The 23,129-nt window shown below is 41.8% G+C and overlaps 2 protein-coding genes across 4 annotated transcripts in view; one reads left to right on the top strand and one right to left on the bottom strand.

Annotated features, from left to right (window-relative positions):
- LOC126353941 (uncharacterized) overlaps window positions 1-12,932 on the bottom strand; it is a 155,561-nt gene extending 142,629 nt beyond the window's left edge. The window contains exons 1-2 of one of the 3 annotated variants that reach the window (XM_050003219.1): window positions 12,536-12,932; window positions 12,161-12,256 (exon numbers count right to left, since the gene is read on the bottom strand). In XM_050003219.1, the coding sequence (XP_049859176.1) occupies window positions 12,161-12,256; window positions 12,536-12,753 (314 nt within the window). In that variant the 5' untranslated portion in view covers window positions 12,754-12,932. The remainder of the gene's footprint in view (window positions 1-12,160; window positions 12,257-12,535) is intronic. The other 2 variants (XM_050003220.1, XM_050003222.1) reach the window with 2 other exon arrangements.
- Window positions 12,933-12,994: 62 nt separating this feature from the next.
- On the top strand, window positions 12,995-22,904 carry LOC126353942 (ATP synthase subunit d, mitochondrial). The gene is made up of 4 exons (XM_050003223.1): window positions 12,995-13,240; window positions 13,321-13,489; window positions 21,640-21,777; window positions 22,671-22,904. The coding sequence occupies exons 1-4, from the start codon at window positions 13,113-13,115 to the stop codon at window positions 22,773-22,775; spliced, it is 540 nt and encodes a 179-aa protein (XP_049859180.1). The 5' UTR covers window positions 12,995-13,112; the 3' UTR covers window positions 22,776-22,904.
- The last annotated feature ends 225 nt before the right edge of the window (window positions 22,905-23,129 follow it).

Below are 23,129 nucleotides of genomic sequence, written 5' to 3'. Positions count from 1 at the left end.
GCCAAGCGGTTTGCAATGACGTCGGAGTCAGTACAAACTGCTCCATTCAGTGAGAGCGCAGGGACACTGACAGGGGTCCGATAGCCATAGAGGCGGCGAATCTTGGCCCAGACCTGCGATGGAGTGACATGGAGGCCAATGGTGGACACATACCGCTCCCAGCACTCCTGCTTGCGTTGGCGGATAATGCAGCGGGCTCGCGCACGCAGCCATTTGAAGGCGATAAGGTGGTCGATTGAGGGATGTCGCTTGTGACGCTGGAGCGCCCGCCGGCGAGCTTTAATCGCTTCAGCGATCTCAGGCGACCACCAAGGCAAAGTCCGCCGCCGAAGGGACCCAGAAGAACGGGCAATAGCAGATTCAGCGGCAGTAACGATGCTGGTGGTGACCGATTGAACCACTGCATCAATGGCATCGTTAGAGAGAGGCTCAATAGCGGCAGTGGAGGAGAACAAGTCCCAGTCAGCCTGATTCATAGCCCATCTGCTAGGGCGCCCAGAAGACTGACGCTGTGGCAGTGACAGAAAGATCGGAAAGTGGTCACTACCACACAGGTCGTCATGCACTCTCCATTGGACAGACGATAAGAGGCTAGGGCTACAGATGGAAAGGTCAATCGCGAAGTATGTGCCATGCGCCACACTGAAGTGTGTGAATGCACCATCATTTAAGATCGAGAGATCGAGCTGCACCAATAAATGCTCAACGATGGCGCCTCGACCTGTTGCCACTGACCCACCCCACAGATGGTTATGGGCGTTAAAGTCGCCCAGTGACAGGAAAGGTGGAGGCAATTGAGCTATCAGAGCAACCAGGACATGCTGCACGACATCACCATCCGGTGGAAGGTAAAGACTGCAGACGGTAACAGCCTGTGGCGTCCACACCCGAACAGCGACAGCCTCTAAAGGTGTGTGGAGAGGTACAGACTCGCTGTGAAGAGAGTTCAGGACATAGATGCAGACACCACCAGACACCCTTTCATAAGCTGCCCGGTTCTTATAATAACCCCGATAGCCATGGAGGGCGGGGGTTCGCATTGCCGGAAACCAAGTTTCCTGCAGAGCAATGCAGAGGAAAGGGTGAAGGCTGATAAGTTGGCGGAGCTCAGCTAGATGGTGGAAGAAACCGCTGCAGTTCCACTGGAGGATGGTGTTGTCCATGGCTGAGAAAGGCGTGACGGGACTGGGAAGGGAGATTACGCCACTGGGTTACCTGCTGCCTCCGATTTAGCACCTGTGATAGTGCTTTCCATGGCGTCTGATGGACAGGTGAGATCGAGGTCCTCAGCGGACGCCAGAATCTCCACCGCATCCTCAGACGCAGAGCTGGAAGGTTGCGGTGGGATGGTTGCCACCGCGAGTTCCTTGGGCTGAGAGCTCTTCTTGGGTTTCTCACGCTGTTCCTTGGGTCGCACCGGCTGGGAGGGCTTCACCGATTCAGTCTCCGGGACGGAGGAGGATCGTGAAGCCCTACGACCACCTGATTGCGGGCACTTACGCCATTGTCGGTCGTCAGGCTTCTCGCTGGCGGAAACCTGGGAAGGGAGGGACCCAAGGGACACCTTGCGAGTGTGAGAAGCCGAAGAAGTTGGACAATTCTCCGGCTTAGAAGTGGGGACGGACGTCCCCGATGGGTGGAATGGTGTTGCTCCTGAGGTAGGTGGCGCAGGAGCAACCCGGTGGGTAGAGCCCCCCACTGGCGAGGGGGCAGGAGTAGTTTTACTACTCGTTGATCCAGCCACAATTGGAGAAACAGACAGGGCTAGCACAGGTGTTGTAGCAGCAGCGTAGGAAGATGTCATTCTCACAGGATGGAGTATTTCCTCTTGGCCTCAGTATAGGTTAGTCGGTCCAGGGTCTTGTATTCCATGATTTTACGCTCTTTCTGGAAAATTCGGCAGTCTGGCGAGCAAGGTGAATGGTGCTCCCCGCAGTTGACACAGATGGGAGGCGGGGCACAGGGAGTATTGGGATGTGATGGGTGTCCACAATCTCGACATGTGAGGCTGGAAGTGCAGCGAGAAGACATATGGCCGAACTTCCAGCAGTTAAAGCACCGCATCGGGGGAGGGATATAGGGCTTAACGTCACATCGGTAGACCATCACCTTGACTTTTTCCGGTAATGTATCCCCTTCGAAGGCCAAGATGAAGGCACTGGTAGCAATCTGATTTTCCTTCGGACCCCGATGAACGCGCCGGACAAAATGTACACCTCGGCGCTCTAAATTGGTGCGCAGCTCTTCATCAGACTGCAAAACAAGATCCCTATGGTAAATAACTCCCTGGACCATATTTAAACTCTTATGGGGTGTGATCGTAACGGCAACATCCCCCAACTTGTCACAAGCGAGTAACCGTCGTGACTGGGCACAGGATGCCGTTAGTATCAGGACTGACCCAGAGCGCATTTTTGACAAGTCCTCCACCTCCCCAAACTTGTCCTCTAAATGCTCGATGAAGAACTGAGGCTTTGTGGAGAGAAAAGACTCCCCATCAACCCTCGTACAAACTAAGAAGCAGGGTGAATAACTGCTACTGCCATCCTGAGACTTACGTTCCTCCCACGGTGTGGCCAGGGAAGGGAACATTTTCGGATCGTACTTCTGAGTGTTAAACTGAGCCCGAGAACGCTTAGAGACTGCTGGCGGCTGGCCACCAGTGAGAGATGATGTACCACGCTTCATTGCGGGTCGTTCACCCTGATGCGACCTACTCCGACCAAGGGTTCTCCCCACGGGCGCCACCCAGCCACGGCAAGAGCCACCTGGCAGGATGGCCGTTGCCAGGAGTCCCGGTACCCGAGGAGGATAGGCATCTACTCCTTGGCATACGTGGGGAGTTAACGGCACAGGCATCAGTAGAGCGATCCCTGTGTTGTCAGGGGGCTACAACCAAAAGGGTACATGGCGGCCCCACCACAACGGACTGGCTACCGTGCTGGATGTTAGGTAACATGTGGTCAATGGTCGCCGTTGGTGCAGAAAGAGGCACTGCACAGTGCAAGGTGTTATCTGCACGCAGAAAAAGAGTCATGCCCAAGAGATGGAGAGCGGAGAGAGTGTGTGTGTGTGTGTGTGTGTGTGTGTGTGTGTGTGTGTGTGTGTGTGTGTGTGTGGCGCGCGCGAGTGTATACCTATCCTTTTTCCCCCCCTAAGGTAAGCCTTCTGCTCCCTGGACTGGAATGACTCCTTACCTTCTTCCTTAAAACCCACATCCTTTCATCTTTCCCTCTTTCCTGACGAAGCAACCGCCGGTTGCGAAAGCTAGAATTTTGTGTGTCTATCGACCTGCCAGCGCTTTTGTTTGGTAAGTCACATCATCTTGTCTGCCTACTATGCGCTCACAAACCATTCATCCAATTGCAATGAAACTTTCGTGAGTTGTTCTCCGAACGCCCGAAAAGAGTAACAAAAGCAATTTTTTCTGCTCCCCTTGCCTTTCGCAGCATTCAATCACACGCAATATAATTTTGCGAGCATCGCTACATAATACTGGTTTCCTTCTAACCGTAAGCCTACCGGTAGGGGTTGTTGGCAGCTCCAGAGATGGGCCAGCATCTGCTGCCTCTTCACTCATTTTGATAACGTTTAGCACAACTGCACGATAAAAACATGCAGAACAGTACAGCGCAAAACAATAACGAAGCAGACGACAATGGCTACCTTGTACAACACAGTCAGCTACGTAATGTTGGCAGCAGTCGCAACTGCGTGCCTACCGAAGCCTCCCGACGTTTATCGACTTCTACCGATTCAGGACTATGGAGAGGTCTGCCATCTAAAAGTTTACACACTGTAAAGTAGCTGCAATGAATTTTTGAAATTATTCATTGTAACTGTTTTACCCCAGCTTGTTTAGTCAAGCAAGGGCACTGACAATGATGCAAAGCAAAATTCCAACTGTTCACTTCTTTTCCACCATAAGCTACTCAAATATGTTTTATTCCATGTAATAGTATGTGCCTACAAACCAGTGTATTTCACAGTGCTGGTCATAAGTCTCGAAACATTTCTTAAACAACAGAACTTGCAACCAGATATGACGACGTACTGCTCAAGTAGCCTATGATAAATAGCTGTTTGGTGGTAGTGGTGATCGTGGTGGCAGTGGCGACGAAGTTTGCTTCATGGAACCCAACTACATAGTTATCAGGGCCCTTGCAGAATGTGAAGTAAATGCTTAGTGACACCGTATTTCCTCATAAACAATCTTCTAGGAACAATAGCCAATGGGCACATGATGTTGTTCTCTTCAGTCCGAAGACTGACTTGATGCAGCTCTCCGCACTGATTTATCCTGAGCAAGTATTTTCAACACCTAATAACTACTGCACATACAACCATTTGACCTTCAGGTGTATCTATCAATCAACTACTTCTTTTAACCAAGTTTTGCCATGCATTTCACTTTTCCTCAATTTGATTCAGTATTACCTCATTAGTTCCTCAATCTACCCATCTAATCTTTAGCATTCTTCTATGCCACCTAATTTCAAATGTTTCTACCCTCTTCTGGTCTGAACTGTTTATTGTCTATGTCTCACTTCTGTACAAGACTGTGCTCCAAACAAATACCTTTACAAATGACTGACTAACACTTAAATTTATATTAGATGTTAACAAATTCCTCTTTTTTCTGAAACGGTTTTCTTGCTATAGCTAAACTGCAGTTTACATCCTCTGTACTTCAGCCACTATCAGTTATTTTGCTGCCCAAACAGCACAACTCAGCTACTTACATAGTGGTTACATATTAGGAACTTTAAAGACTCTCTGACAATAAAACACAAACAGTGGGTGGTTATGAATATATTAAAATGGATAGTAGAAATCATATGTGGGATTGTGCATGTCTCCCTACATGTCCACGCCTTTTCCTCACAGTTGAAACTATAAGGAGCAAATGAAAATGAGACAGATGGAAAAATGAACTAAACTTAAATTACTTCAAAAGTAATCACCCTAATTGTAAATACATTCATCTCATTGTGTGACAAGACAGTCAGTGCCTTCATAGAAAAATGGTAGTGGCTGTCTGTGAAACCAAGACTGTATCAAGACTTGCAGAATGAGATTTTCGCTCTGCGGCGGAGTGTGCGCTGATATGAAACTTCCTGGCAGATTAAAACTGTGTGCCCGACCGAAGACTGTATACAGGTGTGCACCTCTTCATCCAAAGCAAACTGATAACCAATAATATCTGTTTTCAGGGCTCTAAAAGTATGGAAATCACACAATTACAAGTCAGGACAGTATGGAGGATGTGTAAGGGCTTCCCAGTGAAACTTCTGCAGCACACAAAGTCTCTTAGAAACGTATCTTACCTTTGGCGCAAAAACCTGGCTTACCTGGAATGTCTGAAGCCTAATCAACCTCAAAGCAGTTGTTCCCTTGGGATTCCACTGACTCCACACACTTCTCCCAGTGGTGTCACACTGTTGGAAGCATGCCAAAAAAGCCTCTTTCAGAATAGAGTTTAGATCGGCTGCCGTTGCTGCCATAATGTCCTCCCTTGTCTGAAACTGCATTCCTTTCAATGGCCTGCTGAGTTTGAGGAACATGCAGATGTTGCTGGGGGCCATATCGCTAGAGTCAGGAGCCTGTTGAAGCACAGGACTTTAGTTTCTTTTGCCAAAAAAGTCTTAATCATGTGTAACGAATATGCTGGAGCATTGTTGTGATGGAGGCACCAATTTCCTGTTGACCGAAAGTCCAGTGTCTTGCGCCCCACAGCATCACATAGGTGACTGAGGACATCCGTGCAGCACTCTCTGGCGAATGACCCTGTGGTGCAAACTCATGCTGTACCATACCATGGGAGTCAAAGAAAGAAGTCACAATCACTTTGACATTGCTGCGCACTTGGCGGGCCTTCTTTGGTCTTGGTGACGAGTAAGGTTTCCACTGAGACAACTGGCATTTGGTTTTGAGGTTGTACCTGTACACCCACGACTCATCACAGGGTGTTCATGAAGTCGGGGTTACTGCTTGTTGAGTCCAGCATGTCCCGTGAGACTTCATCACTAAGTAACTTTTACTCTGTCGTTGGCAGCTTAGGCACAAGTTCACCGACACTCTCTTCATGGCCAAATCTTCAGCCACAATGGAAGTGTATGAAAGTTCAAGGACAGTTCAAGCCAGCACACTAGATTCAAATCGATCAGGTGTTAAAAAAAAAGGGGGCAGAAGGGGAAGGGGGGCGGGTACTTTCCTAACAGACCTCAGTCTAGACATGTTGACCTGCCAACATGTTGTCACGGCAGTTTCAAGTACGCTGCAAAGACATTTAACTGACAGCGTCTAGCTTCAGTTGCCAGAGACGGGTTGGCCGAAAGCCCACTTTCTGACAGTCTTTTTGTTGCGGCCATCTGCGACTCGGCACCTCCGCTATATGGTGACTAGCAACTATCCTTTTAATAATACTGAAACATGACACTGCACTATACACGCATCCATTACAATCACCTACACTCTACAAATACACATATGACATTACACCTATCAGCAAGGAAAGGGGACAATGTGGTCAGAGCAAGGACACCCTTCCTGACAGGTGGATGAACCCTCCCTGTAGGATATCAAAGTCAACAGTGCCACAGGACATTTACACTTTTTAACCACGATGATCATTTTTAATGGGATTAAAGACTATTAGAAAATTGTGGTTGCAATTGCCCAGTTTGCATGCCTTCATTGTTAAGTAGATTTTAGCTATGCTTATCTGTGAGGTCAATTTTGGGAAATATGGAAGCATCTGATCCCGCCCATCTGCTTTGACCCGTGACACCACAAATATGATGGAAACAACCATAAAACACGATTCCAATATGGCGCATATAAAGTCGGTACATACACATTATGAGGACGAAAATACATCGAAAAACAAACACACACACTTTCCACAAAAAGCCTAATGATACTAACGGGACAAGCGCGCGGGAAATGGGGTGTTTTTGGGTGGGGGCAAACTAAATATAAACAAATTTAGACACGCACCCCCATACAAAACCACACAAAATGACGAAAAAGCTGACATCACAAAACTCCCCAAATACCACTAGCCACGATATCACAATATCATCTGGAATCAGACACTTCCCTTGACCTATGTAGCTCAACAGCAGCTCCCGATTCCCTTGGCCTATAGCACAAAAACATCTCCCGAGACCAATATCAACATACACAGCCACACAATGGGATCAAACACTTCCCTTGACCTGCTCACCTTTAATTTTAACCATCATATCCATTCCTGAACAAAAACAAAAACCTAATTTGTGATTCTTGAGTTTCTCCCGGCGTATTTGATAATCAAAATATCCACGGGTATACTGCCGGTCTATAGTGTCCAACGGGCACAATATTTCGAAATGATGGCGACATGTGTGATCGCCGAAATATTGTGCCCGTTGGACACTATAGACCGGCAGTACACCCGTGGATATTTTGATTAAAAACCTAATTAATTTTACTAAAATTACCACACAATCTACAGCGAACAACACTAAATTAACCTTCACACAAAATCGTTAACTCACAGAAACAAATTCCACTACAAACACAGCCGACACTAACAATTCTGGATAATGAGCAAAAGCAAACTGAGCCCATTACACCACATAAATGAAAACCCTGAACATACCACCAGAGCACAACAAACCACAACACGATGACATCTACAAACACGCCACACTCACAAGCCAAACTCCGCGCCCCATGACGTCACATACGACAACACCCGTACGTTATGGGTCAAAGCAGACACGTGGGATTGGACACTTCTGTCGACCCCAATTTTGATAAAGACACTACGCTAAGCTGAACATGATTAAGTGGGTCTGCACCAGGTAGTTTTAATTAAACTGATAATGTTGCAAGTGCTGCAATGCAGGCTGTATTCATCATAAAGACGCTGAAAAACTGTAGGTACAATTGCTGCACTCATGGACTGTGATGGGAAAAAAAAGTAAAATAAATCAGTGTCGTGTTGTACACTATCGTTCAGATCAGGAAGCGTCCAGATACATCCATGATAGACACAGTCTTTCAGTCATTCTCACAAGCAAAAGTCACATGCATTCAAGTCGAGGGACCTGGGGGGACTGCACAATCTTGATGCAGACATTACCGACAATTCCTCAAAGCACATTTTTCATCTGGCAAGTAACAGATGGCGTCGCACCATTTCGCATGAAAATAGTGGTGTGGATACATTGTGTTCTTGAAAAGCTGGAATCACATGTTGCACAAGGAGGTGCTTCTAACATGCAGATGTCACTGTACATCTGAAACTGTACCACAGTCACCGAAGCTGAGAACAGTGGATGTTCCTGCACAACATGTGGCAGAGTAGAACCCTATATGTGGCAGTTTTGTGCATTATGTCAAAACAGAAAACATTTCACATTCTGATTTTCACTTCATAGCAGAAAGTGAAAATGCTCCACTTGCACATCAATTAATAAACAAACATACCTATAATGTTTCAGTGTACTGCAATGTATACAGCCTGCACTGCAGCACTCTGAACACTGTTAGTTTAATTATAAACATTTGCTGTAAGACATATGAATGACGTAGGGGGGTTGGTTGCCTGAAGATTGAGGACCAAACAGTGAGGTCGTCAGTCAAGAGAGTGTTCATCTGCAGTTACTGGTATCCATGAGAAATTTGAACCTATGAGAGTAAATAGGACTTGTAAAAACTGAAACACTGAAGAAAATATCCATGCCACAACTGAGAAATAATCCACAGAAGTAAAAGTTTGTGGGTCAGGCCAGTATGTAGGACAGAGCAGATGAGAGACTGAATTTATCCCTCGTCAACTTTGTCAAAGCTGAAGACAGATGCAGAGTAAAAACTGTCTTCTAGCCAATAATAAAAGCAAGAACGCTAAAAATGTAATGAGCATCAGTTACTCCAACAAGAATAAAAATAACGTAACAGAAATCAGATAAGTAGGTGGTAGGACCAGGCAAGTGTCCCACAGGTTTCTGCATTCAACAGGGTAAATCCCACTGCTGATGAGTTGTAGACAAAGCTTTGAAGATTGGAAATGCACCCACTAATGATCAGAGTCATATCTTTAAAATGGAAAATTAGGTGCAACATAAAAAGGGCTAACCCCAACTAAAAGGAATTAAAACAGAGTAAAAGAGGGATGACTGAGGCAGCTGGAAAAGTGGTAGAGTTGACAGTCTCCTATACACAGCATGCAGTGGGAGTTGCCCTACCCAATCTGCTCCCACAACAAGAGTAGTTTAAAACATTGTACCTGAGAACAAAAACACTTTCATAGGAATATGAAGAACAAGTTAAATTGCCCACGAGTTGCTTGCCATCACTACACAGTGTGCCATACTCGTGGGGCACAGAGAAACCACATTAGCTGAGAGAGTGAGAGAGTTTCAGATCCACTATACAACTGGAGAATTTACCTGACACTGAACAACAAGACACTTGGCCACAACCAACTATTTTTTGGAGTGCAGTTACCACACAAGGATCTAACTGGTGTTTAAGAAGGGAATGGTAGGCTCCAGCTAACTATTAGAGCAGGTAGGAGAGCTTCTTATCAACAAACCTGCCATGAATTGTTTAAGGTAAGGTGAGAAAAGAAAAAAATATGAGTAGTATAACAGAGCAGTGCAGTAAGTGTTACTGAGTGGGTATATTAGAAGAAGAAACATTAAACAATGGAAAATCTAGGATGGGATAATAAGGACCTGCACAGAGATGAATGAAGTTTGTCCACCTTCTGTTTAATGCCTCCTCTATGTGGTCAGTAGCATTTTGTCCTAATTCATGATGGAATAGGAAATATGAAGTATTCTTGGCTTTGTTAAGGTGGCACCATGAGTTTCCATACAAGGAAAGAGTGACTTAACAGAAGAGGAACACTGATAGGAGAAAATAATTTTTCTTCTATCACAAGAACAGAAAGAGTTATCAGTTCAGATGGAACTTTTATGAGAAGGAATTGCAAAGCCAACAGAGATCCATGAGCCCAATAACAAGTCAATTAGCCAATGATATCAGGATGGCCATGACAGATAAGTTAAATTCTACAAATTATTACTTAACCATAATTAAAAAGAGAATTGGTGCCTGAAACAAAATATTTGGTTGGAGCTGAGAGCCTTCTTGAAATGCAACAGGTGTGAGTCAGTTATAAGACAAATCTTCAAAAGGAACACATCTGGAAGTTAAGGATTCTAAAGACAGACAAAGTCATAGTTGTGTGGTATTGCAAATAAACTTTGAATTGGTATGAGGGCATTTTGAACAAATATGGGAAATAATGAAAGTACCAGAAAAAGAAGTCTGTGTCATGCTAAGGACAAAGAAGTCTGACAGACTGAAAATGTCAATACTGTAGAACTTCCTCAACACAGGAATATGTATATTTTTTTAAATACTACTATCTAAACAGTGGATCAACATGTGGATAATCAAGTGCAATATGAATAACTTTGAAGGATATTATTTGACAAGGGCTATGAGAGCTGGTGTCACACTTGCATGCTAAATTTATGAAAAGTTTGTCAGAATGTTCGCAAATAAGTAACTGTTGAACAATGCACAAAATGAAGTGCATAGGGAGGGCAAATTAGGGAAAGTAATTTTCTGCAAAAAAATAGTCATCTATTAAGGTGTTTTTTTTCAGCATTAATGTTAAACAAATTTATTTCTGGACAAATACTTGTGGAGAAGGGTTTGGTCCTTATTATTCTATCATAGCTCCTAGTGAGAGAATAGAAAAACAACTTGTTAGTGAACCATGGACCTTGCCGAGGTGGGGTGACTTGTGCTCCTTGTCAACACAGATAGTGAGACCATAGGTGTAACCACAACTGAGGAGTATATGTGGAGAGGCCAGACTAACCCACGGTTCCCGAAGAGGGGCAATAACCTTTTCAGTAGTTGCAGAGGCAACAACAGTCTGGTTGATTAACTGGTCTGGCCTTGTGACATTAATCAACATGGCCTAGTCATGATAGTAATGTAGATGCATGAGAGTAAGGGGAAATTACAGCCTTCTTTCAATGAGAGCATGCAGTTCTACTGTAAGGCTTAACAATGATAGCATCCCCTTGGGTAAAATATTCCAGAAGTATAATAATCCCCAATTTGGGTCTCCAGGCAGAGACCACTCACAAGGATGTGCATTCTGGCATTCTGTGGGTCACAATGTACAATGTTAGATCCATTAATTAAGTTACATAATTTGAAAAGGGAAATGGATAAGGTGAAGTTATTAGATATAGTGGGAATAAATGAAGTGTATTGGCTGGAAGAACAGTCCTTCTGGCCAGATCAGTAACAGGTTATCAATACAAAATTCAGGTAGGGGTAAGAAAACAGGCCTAATAATGAACGAGAAAATAGAACTGTGGTAGGCCTAAGATACTGTGAAACAAAGCTACTATGAAAAACATAATGAATGCACTATCATCATCAGACATGAAACCAATGCCAGCCACAGTTATCTAAGTTTACATGCCAAGTAATTCTGTAGAGGATGAAGAGACTGAAGACAAAAGCATTATCAGATAAAAGACATTATTAAGATAGTTATGGGAGATAGATATAATCGTGGCTACAAAAACAAAACAAAAATCAATGATCAAAATGGGACCCATTACATAGATCATAATTACATGAGTTCTTGGTGTTTCTGTTCCTGCGGTAAAAAAAAAAAAAAAAAAAAAAAAAAAAAAAAAAAAAAAAAAAAAATTGTGCAGCTGAACATGAAAAGCGACTGACTACTCAGATTAAATACAGACCTTACAAATAGGAGCTCATAAGCGGTTTTATTCTGTTCCCCCCCTCTTCATTGTCATATCGCTGCAAGTGATTTTATTTTTGTTCGTCAAGCTGCGAAAAGTGCATTTACGAGAGTGCGGTACAGGACAAAAGAAGAAGAGGATTTTTATTACCAAGACTCGTATTTCTCGTTAGTTCGGGCGGAAGATGCCCGCCGATGACTAAACAGACGTCAACTCTAAACTGTGGACATAAAGCGCAAGCCCATTGGATTCTATGCGCAGATATAATATTGTAAATACGACCGTGTAAGCATGAGTAATCTTACAATATGTAAACATGCTCTTAGTACATCGCTGAAACGTTATCGTATATCTGTTCCTCAATTTACCTGTCATCCGTATCTTCTTGTACATCACAGGCTGCCAACGAATCGCTGTCCTCTTTTTTATCTTGATCGTTCTCTGTGGGGTGCGTATTTTCTCCCCTGCAAGTAATCAGCAATTACGATGTCATGTAATTTCTTTGCAGTACGAGGATCAAACTGAGTATTCACTGACGCATGTCATCATCGAACAAAACTATAAATCGGTCATTTGTAACATGGCGGGAAAGCGATTGATGAAAAGTTTTATGCAGTATCCAGCCTCTAGCTCGTAACCACACCCCCAAATCATCATTACTATGACAGGAGATACGTCGCTACAGCAATTTATCCGAGATGCATGCAGAAGATTCGCGCTGCAGGATACTGAATATACCTTACCCAGAAAGAGGTTCGGCGAGATCTAGTAAATAGGCGACAAAGTCAACATCACTCTGGTAGTCTAATTTCTTCTTCAAAATAATCCATCTCCGAGCATTACCCGCACCAATGTATATGTTACTCACAATTTTCTTTTCATCCGAGGTAGGTTGGAGTAATTTCGTCCTCCAAGAGCTTTTACGTATAATTTTACTGTTTCTAGAACTTTTTTTGGGCATCACAACATCCTAATGCCTCCAAATTATCACAAAAACTTTTGATTCTCTTGGTCGTAATATACTATCCTCTTTATGCCCAGCCCTCTGCCCATATCGACCCCCAACATGGCGAATGAACGACAAGTAGCAGACGATTCTATTAACATGGGAAAGTGCGGGAAATACGAACTCCGTGGAGTTCCGGAGCAGCTCGGCATCTGTTTGAACGCCCGCCTCTGTAGTCGTGAGAAACCGGGAGTGCTCGTAAAGGTTCGGTAAGCAAGGACGATCGTGGTACTCGGCAAGGCAGAAGGCAAGATCTGCGTGAAAGAGCTCGTAAGATAAGAGTTAAAGGGAAGTATAATTTACAATTTAGAGAAATGGCTTCAGCTGCAAGAAGAATTAGACAAGTGTCCATAGACTGGGCAAAAATGGCTGAAAGAGTACCGGAAGATCAGAAGTCATTTTTCGTCGCGTTTAAAGCAAAATCTGATTCATACGTTAGAAGGTATTTTGCTCTTAAGATTCTGTTAATTTGGTTAGTCGTTAAAATGGGGAAAGGGTTTCACATTATTTCACTCTGCACAGAATGCTGGCAAATCCAGAAAACCCGCCGAAGATTGACTGGACGTATTACAAAACACGCGTACCATTGAAAACTATGGTTGATGATTTCCAGAAACAGTATGAAGCATTGAAAGTTCCATATCCGGCGGACAACGTCACACCACAGATTGAAGCACAGGAAAAAGAAATAGTAAGTGTATTATATGAATTACATAACTTATTTACAGTGGACTGGATCCAGTTGCCCTTCGTTGGATTAGGCTGGCGTGAAATTCTTCCCAATATTTCAGCTGGATGAAATTAAACTTGAGCACTCGTTGGCATTTCAAGAACACAAATATTGTAGTTGTATTTCTGTAATGTGAGAAGTAAATAAATGTCCCGACTCTATCGCTGTTTGCATTTGAGTTCATCATATCAAGCAGAGAGAACTGCACGCAAAACATTGGGTAAATAAACTATAGTAGTTAAGAGTTGTCTGAAATGTGTGTGGACGTAATGGATAATGTCTTACAACCAGAGTTTTGTATTTTTATAGTATTGTACTTGGTCTGCTGGACTGGGACATATTGACTTATCAGTTTGTGTTCCTAATTATAGATAGTATGTCAATTCTTCTGGCAAATATTAGTGTCATGTACATGTACAGTTTCCTCAGATCTGTAGCCTGCTGTATTTTTACTAAGAGGTGTAGGCATCCACAGCAGCGAACTTTGGTTGGTAGATGTTACTACATTTGTCAGGGTAGTTGACATGAAATGAAAATAATAATGCAATGCAATGTGGTACAACTGTGAGGCATTGGATTTCGCAAAGGTCACAGGTAATTTCATTCCAAATCTTAGTTGTTTCTTAGGATTCCCTACATTACATCACTGAATTCATTAGCAAACAAAATGTCCAAAAGGGTTCTGTGAATATTCACTAGAGATGCCCATGAATTTTTGTCACATGTGCTGTTTGTAACCTATTCAATATCAATTTTATCATTCTTCTAAACAATTCATATCTCGTGAAGATGTACACATGTAAAATGCTGGATTCATATTCAGGGCATATGGGTGTAGAATATACCCATCCAGCTTTCTTGACTTACATTATCTTTAAATCCTTTAAAATGCAAATGATGGTGTGAACAGGCTCCTACTTTTAATGCCTTCTCCCTCCTGCGCCAACTTGATACTGTCGTGACCCAACAATACTCGAAGTAGAAGTCACAGCTTCATAATTAAACATGAACTGTGCAGACGACATGTGAATGGAATACTGCCATGTTGCCACATTACAAACATATTAGTGATAGGAGTCTGTCTGGTAGTGCTACTGTTATGTTACTCCTTTGATAATGTCCACTTTGCTGTAAAACTGTGATGAAGTATATATTTATTCAAGGATCAAGGCAGTGAGTTTGTATTGGCGGCATTAGAAGTGAGAATGAGTGGGTTGGAAGCATTGACATGATCCTTATTTGCATCCCCTAGTCTTCTGCAGCATAGAAAAAGAAATTGTCTTGAGCAAGTAGTGTGTATACCAGTATTTTTCATCAGTAAATTTTCATGTAAGTAGGCCTTAAACAAATGTAGAGACTATAGTTGCAAACAACTCAATCACAACCCATAAAGCATTAACTATTGTCTCACCTGCAAATGTTTCAGTGCAGTGAGTAATGGGATTGGTAATTACAGAAAAGCTGTATTTGGAAGGTGTCATTACCTGCATGTGTAGCATCCTTTATCTGTGCTGTTTGGGTTAGTTCTAATGAAAAATTTGCATGATGTGATGTAAAATGGCAGAAAGGCAACCAAACAGCTAGATGTTTTAACTACTGTATATAAGCACCCATGAACTTCACTATGGAAATATGCTGTGTTGAGCTAGTGTGAGATATTGGGTTCCTTTCCGAAGTCTTGGTTGTGGTGACATATCAGTCTGTAGCATAAGCCAATGTCTTGGTTAGGTTGGAAGATTGATAATTTGGTTGTGAATTGTCAAAGCCAGTGAATATGAATGTCAAATAGTTGTGGTAATAGGCTGACCTGTTGCGTAGCCTAATGACAACTTCTGTGCCATATTTTAACACACATTTCCACATTTAACATACTTTTCATCATACAAATTAAAACTGCAAGGTATGTTCCCACAATGTATAATAGATAAGGGACAAGCCTTCAGCATGTATTCTGATGTATATTATGTACCTACATATATTATACATAAACTCTGAAAATTGTATCAAAGGGTATGCCATTGATCAGAAACATGCACAAGACTGTTGTTAAATGTTTTGCAAAGTTTAAAGAGAACTTGGTGTAGGCCTACTAGGTAAAAACTGCCCATTGGATCCTCCCTTCGGTTTTTCAATATGGTGCAGATGTACTCCTGCTTTAACATTTGTTGGCTTTGCCAACTCTCAACCAAATTGTCATCTTCCACACTAACATAGACCTCAGGCTGTGCTCCAGATCAGCCTGTCACCACAACCAAGATTCCAGGGAGGATCCAATACTTAACTTTAGCTGGCCTAGTAGTTCTACAGTGGGCATAATCCGTATCACTTCAGGCAGGGGGGCTACCTTCAGTCTCTGATGTTATTGAATTCAGCATATGTTAAAATTCAGGAGGAAGTAAGAAGCATGTATTTTTGTTTTCTCCAAACAATTCCTGCCCTGAGATACAGGGCTCCAAAGATGACACTGTGAACACCATTTTTAAGGTGCGAATATTGGAATTTTAATTTTTTTAAATGATCCAGTTCTAGATATTTTGTTAAAATTTTTTTATTTGAAAGATAATTGCTTTGTGATTACAATGGTATCCTCCATCTGGACATCTCTCCCAAAGTTCTTTTACTGTCGCCTTTTGAATTTTTTTATAATTTATAGAATTTATTTTTTTCCAAAAATACCATACCAATCCAAAAAGTTAGATTTTCTTTCCGTTGACTAGTACCATGTAGTACTATAAGGTTCATTATTCCAGATATTTCTTAAACTTTGTTGTAGTTTCTTGTCAGTTTCTCTGTTGAGGTTGTTCATTGAAGGTATCTGTATTTTAGTTGTTTAGTGCTAATTTGTTTACTGAAGAGGCTTCTAAGAAATCTGAGACCATCCAGTGAGTTCTGTGTCGTTGTGAGGAATTTGCCAGTTAACACAGTTGCACTGTTTCATGGAGGACTGTTCGGAATGTCTTCTGACTGGGGCCATAGGAGATGAGTGTGATGTATAAGACAAACAAAAAACAGACTTTGTTCATGTTGGGAATAAGTGTTTACATTTGAAGACTGTTTCAAAGTGAAGACGTTTCAAGTGACGACTTTTTGTGTTGTAAATGTTTTGAGAGAATAACAACAATGATAGTATCTGAACAAGGTGAAGCCTCCCATGGTGCAGATGATGCAGATTTTACATGAATAGAAGAAGAATTAAATACTCTGAATCAGTCAACTATAGAGTTAGGTGTTAGTCCTGGTAAGAAACCATGGTCAGTGAAGTAGTCATAAGCTCTGTGCATCAAGAAAGTGGAGAGAAATTATTAAGCCGCAGATGAATACACTACAGCAAAACTGACCACACTCGTGAAAGTAGAAATTCCATCTTCAGAAGAAAATGAACCAAAGCACTCTTGCACTTCTTGCCAGGAATTTTTCACAAATATCAGTTCAGCAGTTGAAAATTGTGCATCCTACAGTGAAATTGTGAAAGTTTTAACTACACACATCCAAAAAATGTTTTGCATCCCCCCAGTTCCCAGAACTCCTGAAGATAGACTTTGACTTTGGGTATCGTATCACAGACACAGTCCCTTTGACTGTTCATAAATGTCACTGAACCTGCCCAAAGATCTACAGTTCGTCATTCCACCTGGAAGGAGGTACACGGCTTGTGTTGTCTGTAGTTCAACCATGCCTAGATGGTAAATACCACAGTTCGATCACGTCCACATTATTTTGTGCCAGGAAGGGCTCTCAACAAGGGAAGTGTCCAGGTGCGTTGGAGTGAATGGAGAGATACAGAAAGACAGGAACTGACAATGATATGCCTCACTCAGGCTCCCCAAAGGCTTCTACTGTAGTGGATTAATGCTACCTAAGGATTATGGCTCGGAGGAACCTTGACAGCAACTCCACCATTTGAATAATGCTTTGCGTACAGCCACAGGACATCATGTTTCAGACTCAAACTGTGCGCAATAGGCTGCATGATGTGCAACTTCACTCCCGATGTCTGTGGCAAGGTCCATCTTTGCAACCATGACACCATCCAGCGCGATACAGATGGTCCCAACAACATGTCAAAAGGATCGCTCAGGATTGGCATCACGTTTTCTTCACCGGTGATTGTCGCATATGCCATCAATCAGACAATCGTCGGAGACTTGTTTGGAGGCAACCCGGTCATGCTGAATGCCTTAGACATCTTCAAAATGGTATGCACAGTGTCATCTTTGGAGAGCTGTACCTCAGAGCAGAATTTTTTTTGCAAAAACAACAAAATACATGTTCCTTAATTAATCCTTCATTTTAACATATGTTAAATTCAGTAACATCCGAGACTATGAAGGTAAGATTTTTTTTTCTAGTCTGACTGAATTGATATGGACTATGCCAGTGGTTGAATTAAGAGTGGAGAATTATATACAGGTGTGAAATTGCCATGTAGACCTAAGACGTTTTTAGAGGTATAAGCATGTATTAAGTTGTCAACAGGCATTGGAAATGCAATATAAAATAGAATGGAAGGGACTGATGGCTGAATTGGCTCTGTATAAGAAATACCAGTGCATGCCATGCAAACATGGTGGAGTGCTCTGGCTCAGAAATTTTTCTGAACCGTGAATTTACACTTTCAAGTTCTTTTCTTTCAAGTTAGGTTTTTTTTTTTTTTAAACTGACAATTCACCAAGAACATTAACACATTTAATCACACTAGGTGAACGTGGAAGTAGTTGCCAGGAAGTAACTGATGGAAAATAAAATTACGTTTAACGAATGTGAACTTTATTCCTAAAAGCCTTCTGAAAACAGATTTAAAATTAGTCAGAAAGCACCCTCTAAATATCAAGTTACAATTACTCAGAGGCAGAATAACAATTTTTTACAGTAGGAGCCTTTGGGCGGAGAAGATTCCTCTCCCTTTCAACACAGCCACAGTCACGACGACCTCTGAAAAACTACACTGATGCAAATCTGCAACACACCAGATTACTTCAAACTAAACATTTTAACAACTCACACAAACACATTAACTATGCACCCCGTAAGAGGGATGGAAATGGTACAAACACTCACACTAAGAAATTATTTGCTACCAAAATTGCAATTTGTTTTAAAAGGGCTCTTACTGTGGAAGGGTGGCTACTTTATAAAAATGACTATTTAAATAAAACCCATGAAATTCAGACTTACATAAAATGTACAACATGCTCTACATTACACATATACCGCCTCGCAAGATGATAGGCAAGTTAAAAACATATTTCAGGAATTTGGCCTTTACCTTAATTCTACAAATTCGTTAACGCCGAATCCCACACACATTGCAGATGCAGCTATTAACGTATGGCAGACCGAACCACACTAACTGCCTAACAAATGCGGATGGGAGACAGACGAGCGAGCTGGGAACAAGAGTGACCAAGAAAACAAGTAGAATTTGACAAGTAAATGAAACGACATATCAGCAGTTACTTAACTTCTAACAAACGGTGATGTCTGGCGAAGACCTGGCACAGCACTTCCTGTGGCGACCTCAAGGCGGACAAGGCATCTTTTGTCTCAGTGCATGACCGACCAACTGATCAACCCAACCGGCCCTAAAGATCGATCCGAACGACAGACATCCTGGCACTCCAGACAGTAGACCAACATTGACTAAGTGATCACTTGGTCAGACCCACCCCTACAGAAGAAACATGCCCTAAAGTTACCCAACATCGTTGCCCCGAGAAGAGACCGACCTACCGATCTATCCAACTGCCAATGTCCATTGCCTGCACAAACTCGACCAGACTGACGGCCTAACACATCCTAGCACTCCGGATGACAGGCACAGACTGCTCCACACTGACCTGGCGGACCAACTGACCGACTCGCCGAGACTGACAGACTGCCCCCAGACTCATTCCGACTGACCCCCTAACCAGACTCAGCAACTCAGATTGACTGACTACCGAGCTCGTAGCGCCTCTTAAATGCACGTGAACAGGCAACTTTCCACCTTCCCACCAGAGGGAGACACCAAAGCTGCGATTGCCACAGCGGCACCACTGCCAGAAACAGAAGGCGACTGCTTTACACTAAGCAGTGCGGCGCGCTCTTCAAAAGAGCAAATTTTGCTACGGCTCATTTTCCATGTTTTGAAATGTTTATGCACACTATTAATGGACACACTGCCACAAAGAAAAATATTGACAGTGGTGTGTTATTTCAACACCCTTTCATGTGTTAGATGCTGTGTTCATTGTAGTGGAAGGGGAAGTGATGACGAGGAATTGAGCATTCCACACAAGTAACATCAGCTAGTGCATGATAATGCTGCTGCTGGCCACCAATTTTAAGCAAAATCACATAAGTTGTAAATCAGACAAACCATTTCAACTTGACCCTAAATTGTTTATTATGTAATTTTTCATCACATTTCCAGATACGTTCTTGATTTGATGTCTCCACCTGCGTGCTGTTCTTCCCCTTGGTCTTGTGCCTGCTCTTCCTCTTGGTCTTGTGCCCCCTATCTTTCCATCCATAGTTGGGTGACACTAAAAGAAACACCCATAAGTGGGTAATAATGTCTCATCTGAAACTGTAATTGACTTTTTACCAACAGGTTGATCTTACTGTTATTGTTTCACATTTATGAAAATGAAAGTTCGCTATACAGTGGTATTGTGAGTAACTTCACATGCTCACTCATTCACATTTGTGTTGGAAGTACAAACTCAGAATTATGCTAATATTATATGCTACTATATTTGCATCACATGCCCTCATTATGCATACAGAAAATCAATATGTACTATGCTAATAAATATTTCCTTAACCACTATCCTATCTAGTAGTAAAACTGTTAAACAAGATGTGCTACAGGGCTCAGTATTAGGATCTCTGCTATTGTTGGATCCCCGAAAAAGTAAAAAGTACAAATTTTCAGTATCGCATCTAGTCTAGGGGTGAGTCTAGGGGTGCCCTAGTTTGTTTTTTCCCCATTCATATTTACAATAAGTTTGTTTGAAATTTCTGCTAGCATCCCAAGCACACACCCCTTAAAACAATATGTTCCCGATCTGCTCTGTGGGAAAAAGCTAACCTCGCCAGAGCATTCTGTGAACCTCATTGCTCATGAGCGTGTACACATTTATAAGCACACAAAAGTGCCATCCACTCTGAGCCTTTGCACTCATTGGCAGAATCAGCAGCTAGTGGCTCAAGCTGAGTTAACTTGACACGAGCTGTTCACAAGCATTACACACTATCTAGGAACATGCTTGCAAATGGCTCAAAAGTTGCTTGGCTTCCAAGTGTTTTTGTCCCATCTTTATATAGCACAAGTTCTTACTGCCACACCTATCTTTTGGATTGTAAGCGATCAAGAATGCTGAGTTGCATAAGTTTCCAAATTAATCTTTGAACTGTTTTTCTCCATGGTTTGTGTAGGCTACGAGTTCTATAGTCAACATGCAAGGGGACACAAGTGTTTTCTTACTGTTGCTGTGGAAGCATTGTGATTTTTACCATAGATAAGTATTGTACTACATCTTTTATTTGTAAGGTTAGAGTGAAAGGAACCATCATTTCTTTCTGGGATGTAATAGCAATACTCTTTTGCCCATTGTTTTGAAGTTCATGAAACGAGGAGCAGCTGTACCATTATGAAGAACCATAGACAAACTTAGAAGGTATTTGAATATACCACGGTGGTGGAAAGTATACCACCTCTATACACATGCCTCATGTTATGGCTTTGTGGAACTATTCAGTTTTTAATTTTTTATACACATCCCGTCTTGATCATCATTCTGTGACTGTTATTGTTGTTGTTCTTCTTCTGCTTGTTGTGGTGGTGTATATTTTGCATGCAAGCTTTAGCTGAAAGAAACTTTGGGCTTTAAGTTGTAAATGAAAACAGACTAGACCTACACTGGAATGTAATTTAAGTTGCCAATTTGTCAAAATTTACTAAAACATTAATATAAAGAATATTTGGAAATCTTAAGACATGTATTAGATATAAAATTTAAACCTGTAGGTCATAAAACGTCAATTGAAGGTGTAAATTTTGTGGAGTGTCTGACAGGGTTTCATATTATGTCTTTCTCATATGGTATTAACAAAAATCATTGTTACAGAAAAAAGCCATTGAAGATTACATTAAAGCTTCCAATGAAAGAATAGCTAACTTTGAAGCAGAGGCAAATAAGCTGCGTTCTATCTTACCGTTTGAGCAAATGACTATGGAAGATTTCAGAGATGCCTTCCCAGACCAGGTAAGAACCATATCATTATGCTATGTTAAGTTTCACTACCCCCTATTATGTTCTGCAGTTTAAGCCTGACCCTTCCTGCAGGCTCTTCATGTGTTGCATGTAGTTCACTGCTATTGTTACGTAGTAATTGTAAGCCTTCCATATACTGCAAAGGTGGCTGGAAATCAATCCTACCATTATACTTAACGAATACCCAGATAGTGCACAATTGTAAACTGGAGACTAAGACATTCTCTTTGTTTTAAGTTACTGAAATTGACAGCTTGATTTCATGCTAGTGGTAAATGTGTCCTAGAAGAAAAGTGAGTGAAAAATTATTTACGAAAGAAAGCATACAGATGAGGTAATCCTCGCTATGCTCAGTGATTGTACCTCCAAAGTCCCTATTAGTTATGAAGTTAACAAAGACCTAATAGTAGTTGTAACCAAAGCTAGACCTGTTACACATATGGAAGATGCTATTCTGCATTTAGACTATCACTGAACCTTGTTTACTGCATTCAGAGATTTCATATGAATATGGAGGTTCTTTAACCAAAAAATCTGATTAGATGGGATGAAATGGTTATTTATGTGATCTAGTTGAAATTATTGTATTTTATTCTTTTTGAGATTTTGTATTTCTCTTTTTTCAGTAAGCAAATTCCATTATTATATATGTTCATAAAATAATCACTAGGATAGGTAAGGAAGCAAACAAAACACTTGAGCTACAGAGAATGTTTAATTACTAGATATGTGGCAAGCAATATGCTCTGGATGCTTGGACAGTGAATGGGTTTCTAAGTCATGTCCATTAGTTGTGTTCATTTGTGTTCATTAAACAGCATGTTTGTTTCCATATGATCTTGTACTTGTGCGCAGTGTGTAATCAAGTTATTCTTTTTATTTAGGCACTAGACCCTATCAACAGGCCAACTTTCTGGCCCCACAATCCAGAGGAGCAGCTTGGATACAAAGCACCAGATGCAGTTGCAACTCAGGAATCTGGACATTAATTGTGTGATAGCCTTAGCAGGATTAGACTGATACCAGTTTCTTCCTTCTGTACTTTACACAAATTTCATTAGAATGTATAGTGAATTAATATAACTGTTTACAGAAGTACATAAAATATGCTTGTTTCATTCTTTTGTCAAGTTCAGTGATTCTCACATCAACTTATTGTCTTTTGAAACCTACAGGTCCTAAAATGACTGCTGTGCTCTTCAGAAATTTTAGTAATTGTCAGAGCTATTAAGTGGTGATGCACAACAAGATTTGTAAAAATAATTTTCAAAATGGAGCAAGAGTAGATACTTCATTACTACTACTACTACTACTACTACTACAGTAGTAGCAGTAGCAGCAGC

Source organism: Schistocerca gregaria, chromosome 3, assembly GCF_023897955.1.
Source record: "Schistocerca gregaria isolate iqSchGreg1 chromosome 3, iqSchGreg1.2, whole genome shotgun sequence".
Lineage (NCBI taxonomy): Eukaryota > Metazoa > Arthropoda > Insecta > Orthoptera > Acrididae > Schistocerca > Schistocerca gregaria.
The sequence above is the reverse complement of the archived record's forward strand: the minus strand, read 5'-3'. Positions and strand labels throughout refer to the sequence as shown.

Bases quoted from the DNA above. Each gene is read 5' to 3' on its own strand.
- LOC126353942 (XM_050003223.1), top strand. From the start codon at position 13,113: ATGGCTTCAGCTGCAAGAAGAATTAGACAAGTGTCCATAGACTGGGCA. The intron at 13,241-13,320 runs GTATTTTGCTCT...CACTCTGCACAG, and splicing joins TCTGATTCATACGTTAGAAG to AATGCTGGCAAATCCAGAAA. The intron at 13,490-21,639 runs GTAAGTGTATTA...TCATTGTTACAG, and splicing joins AAGCACAGGAAAAAGAAATA to AAAAAAGCCATTGAAGATTA.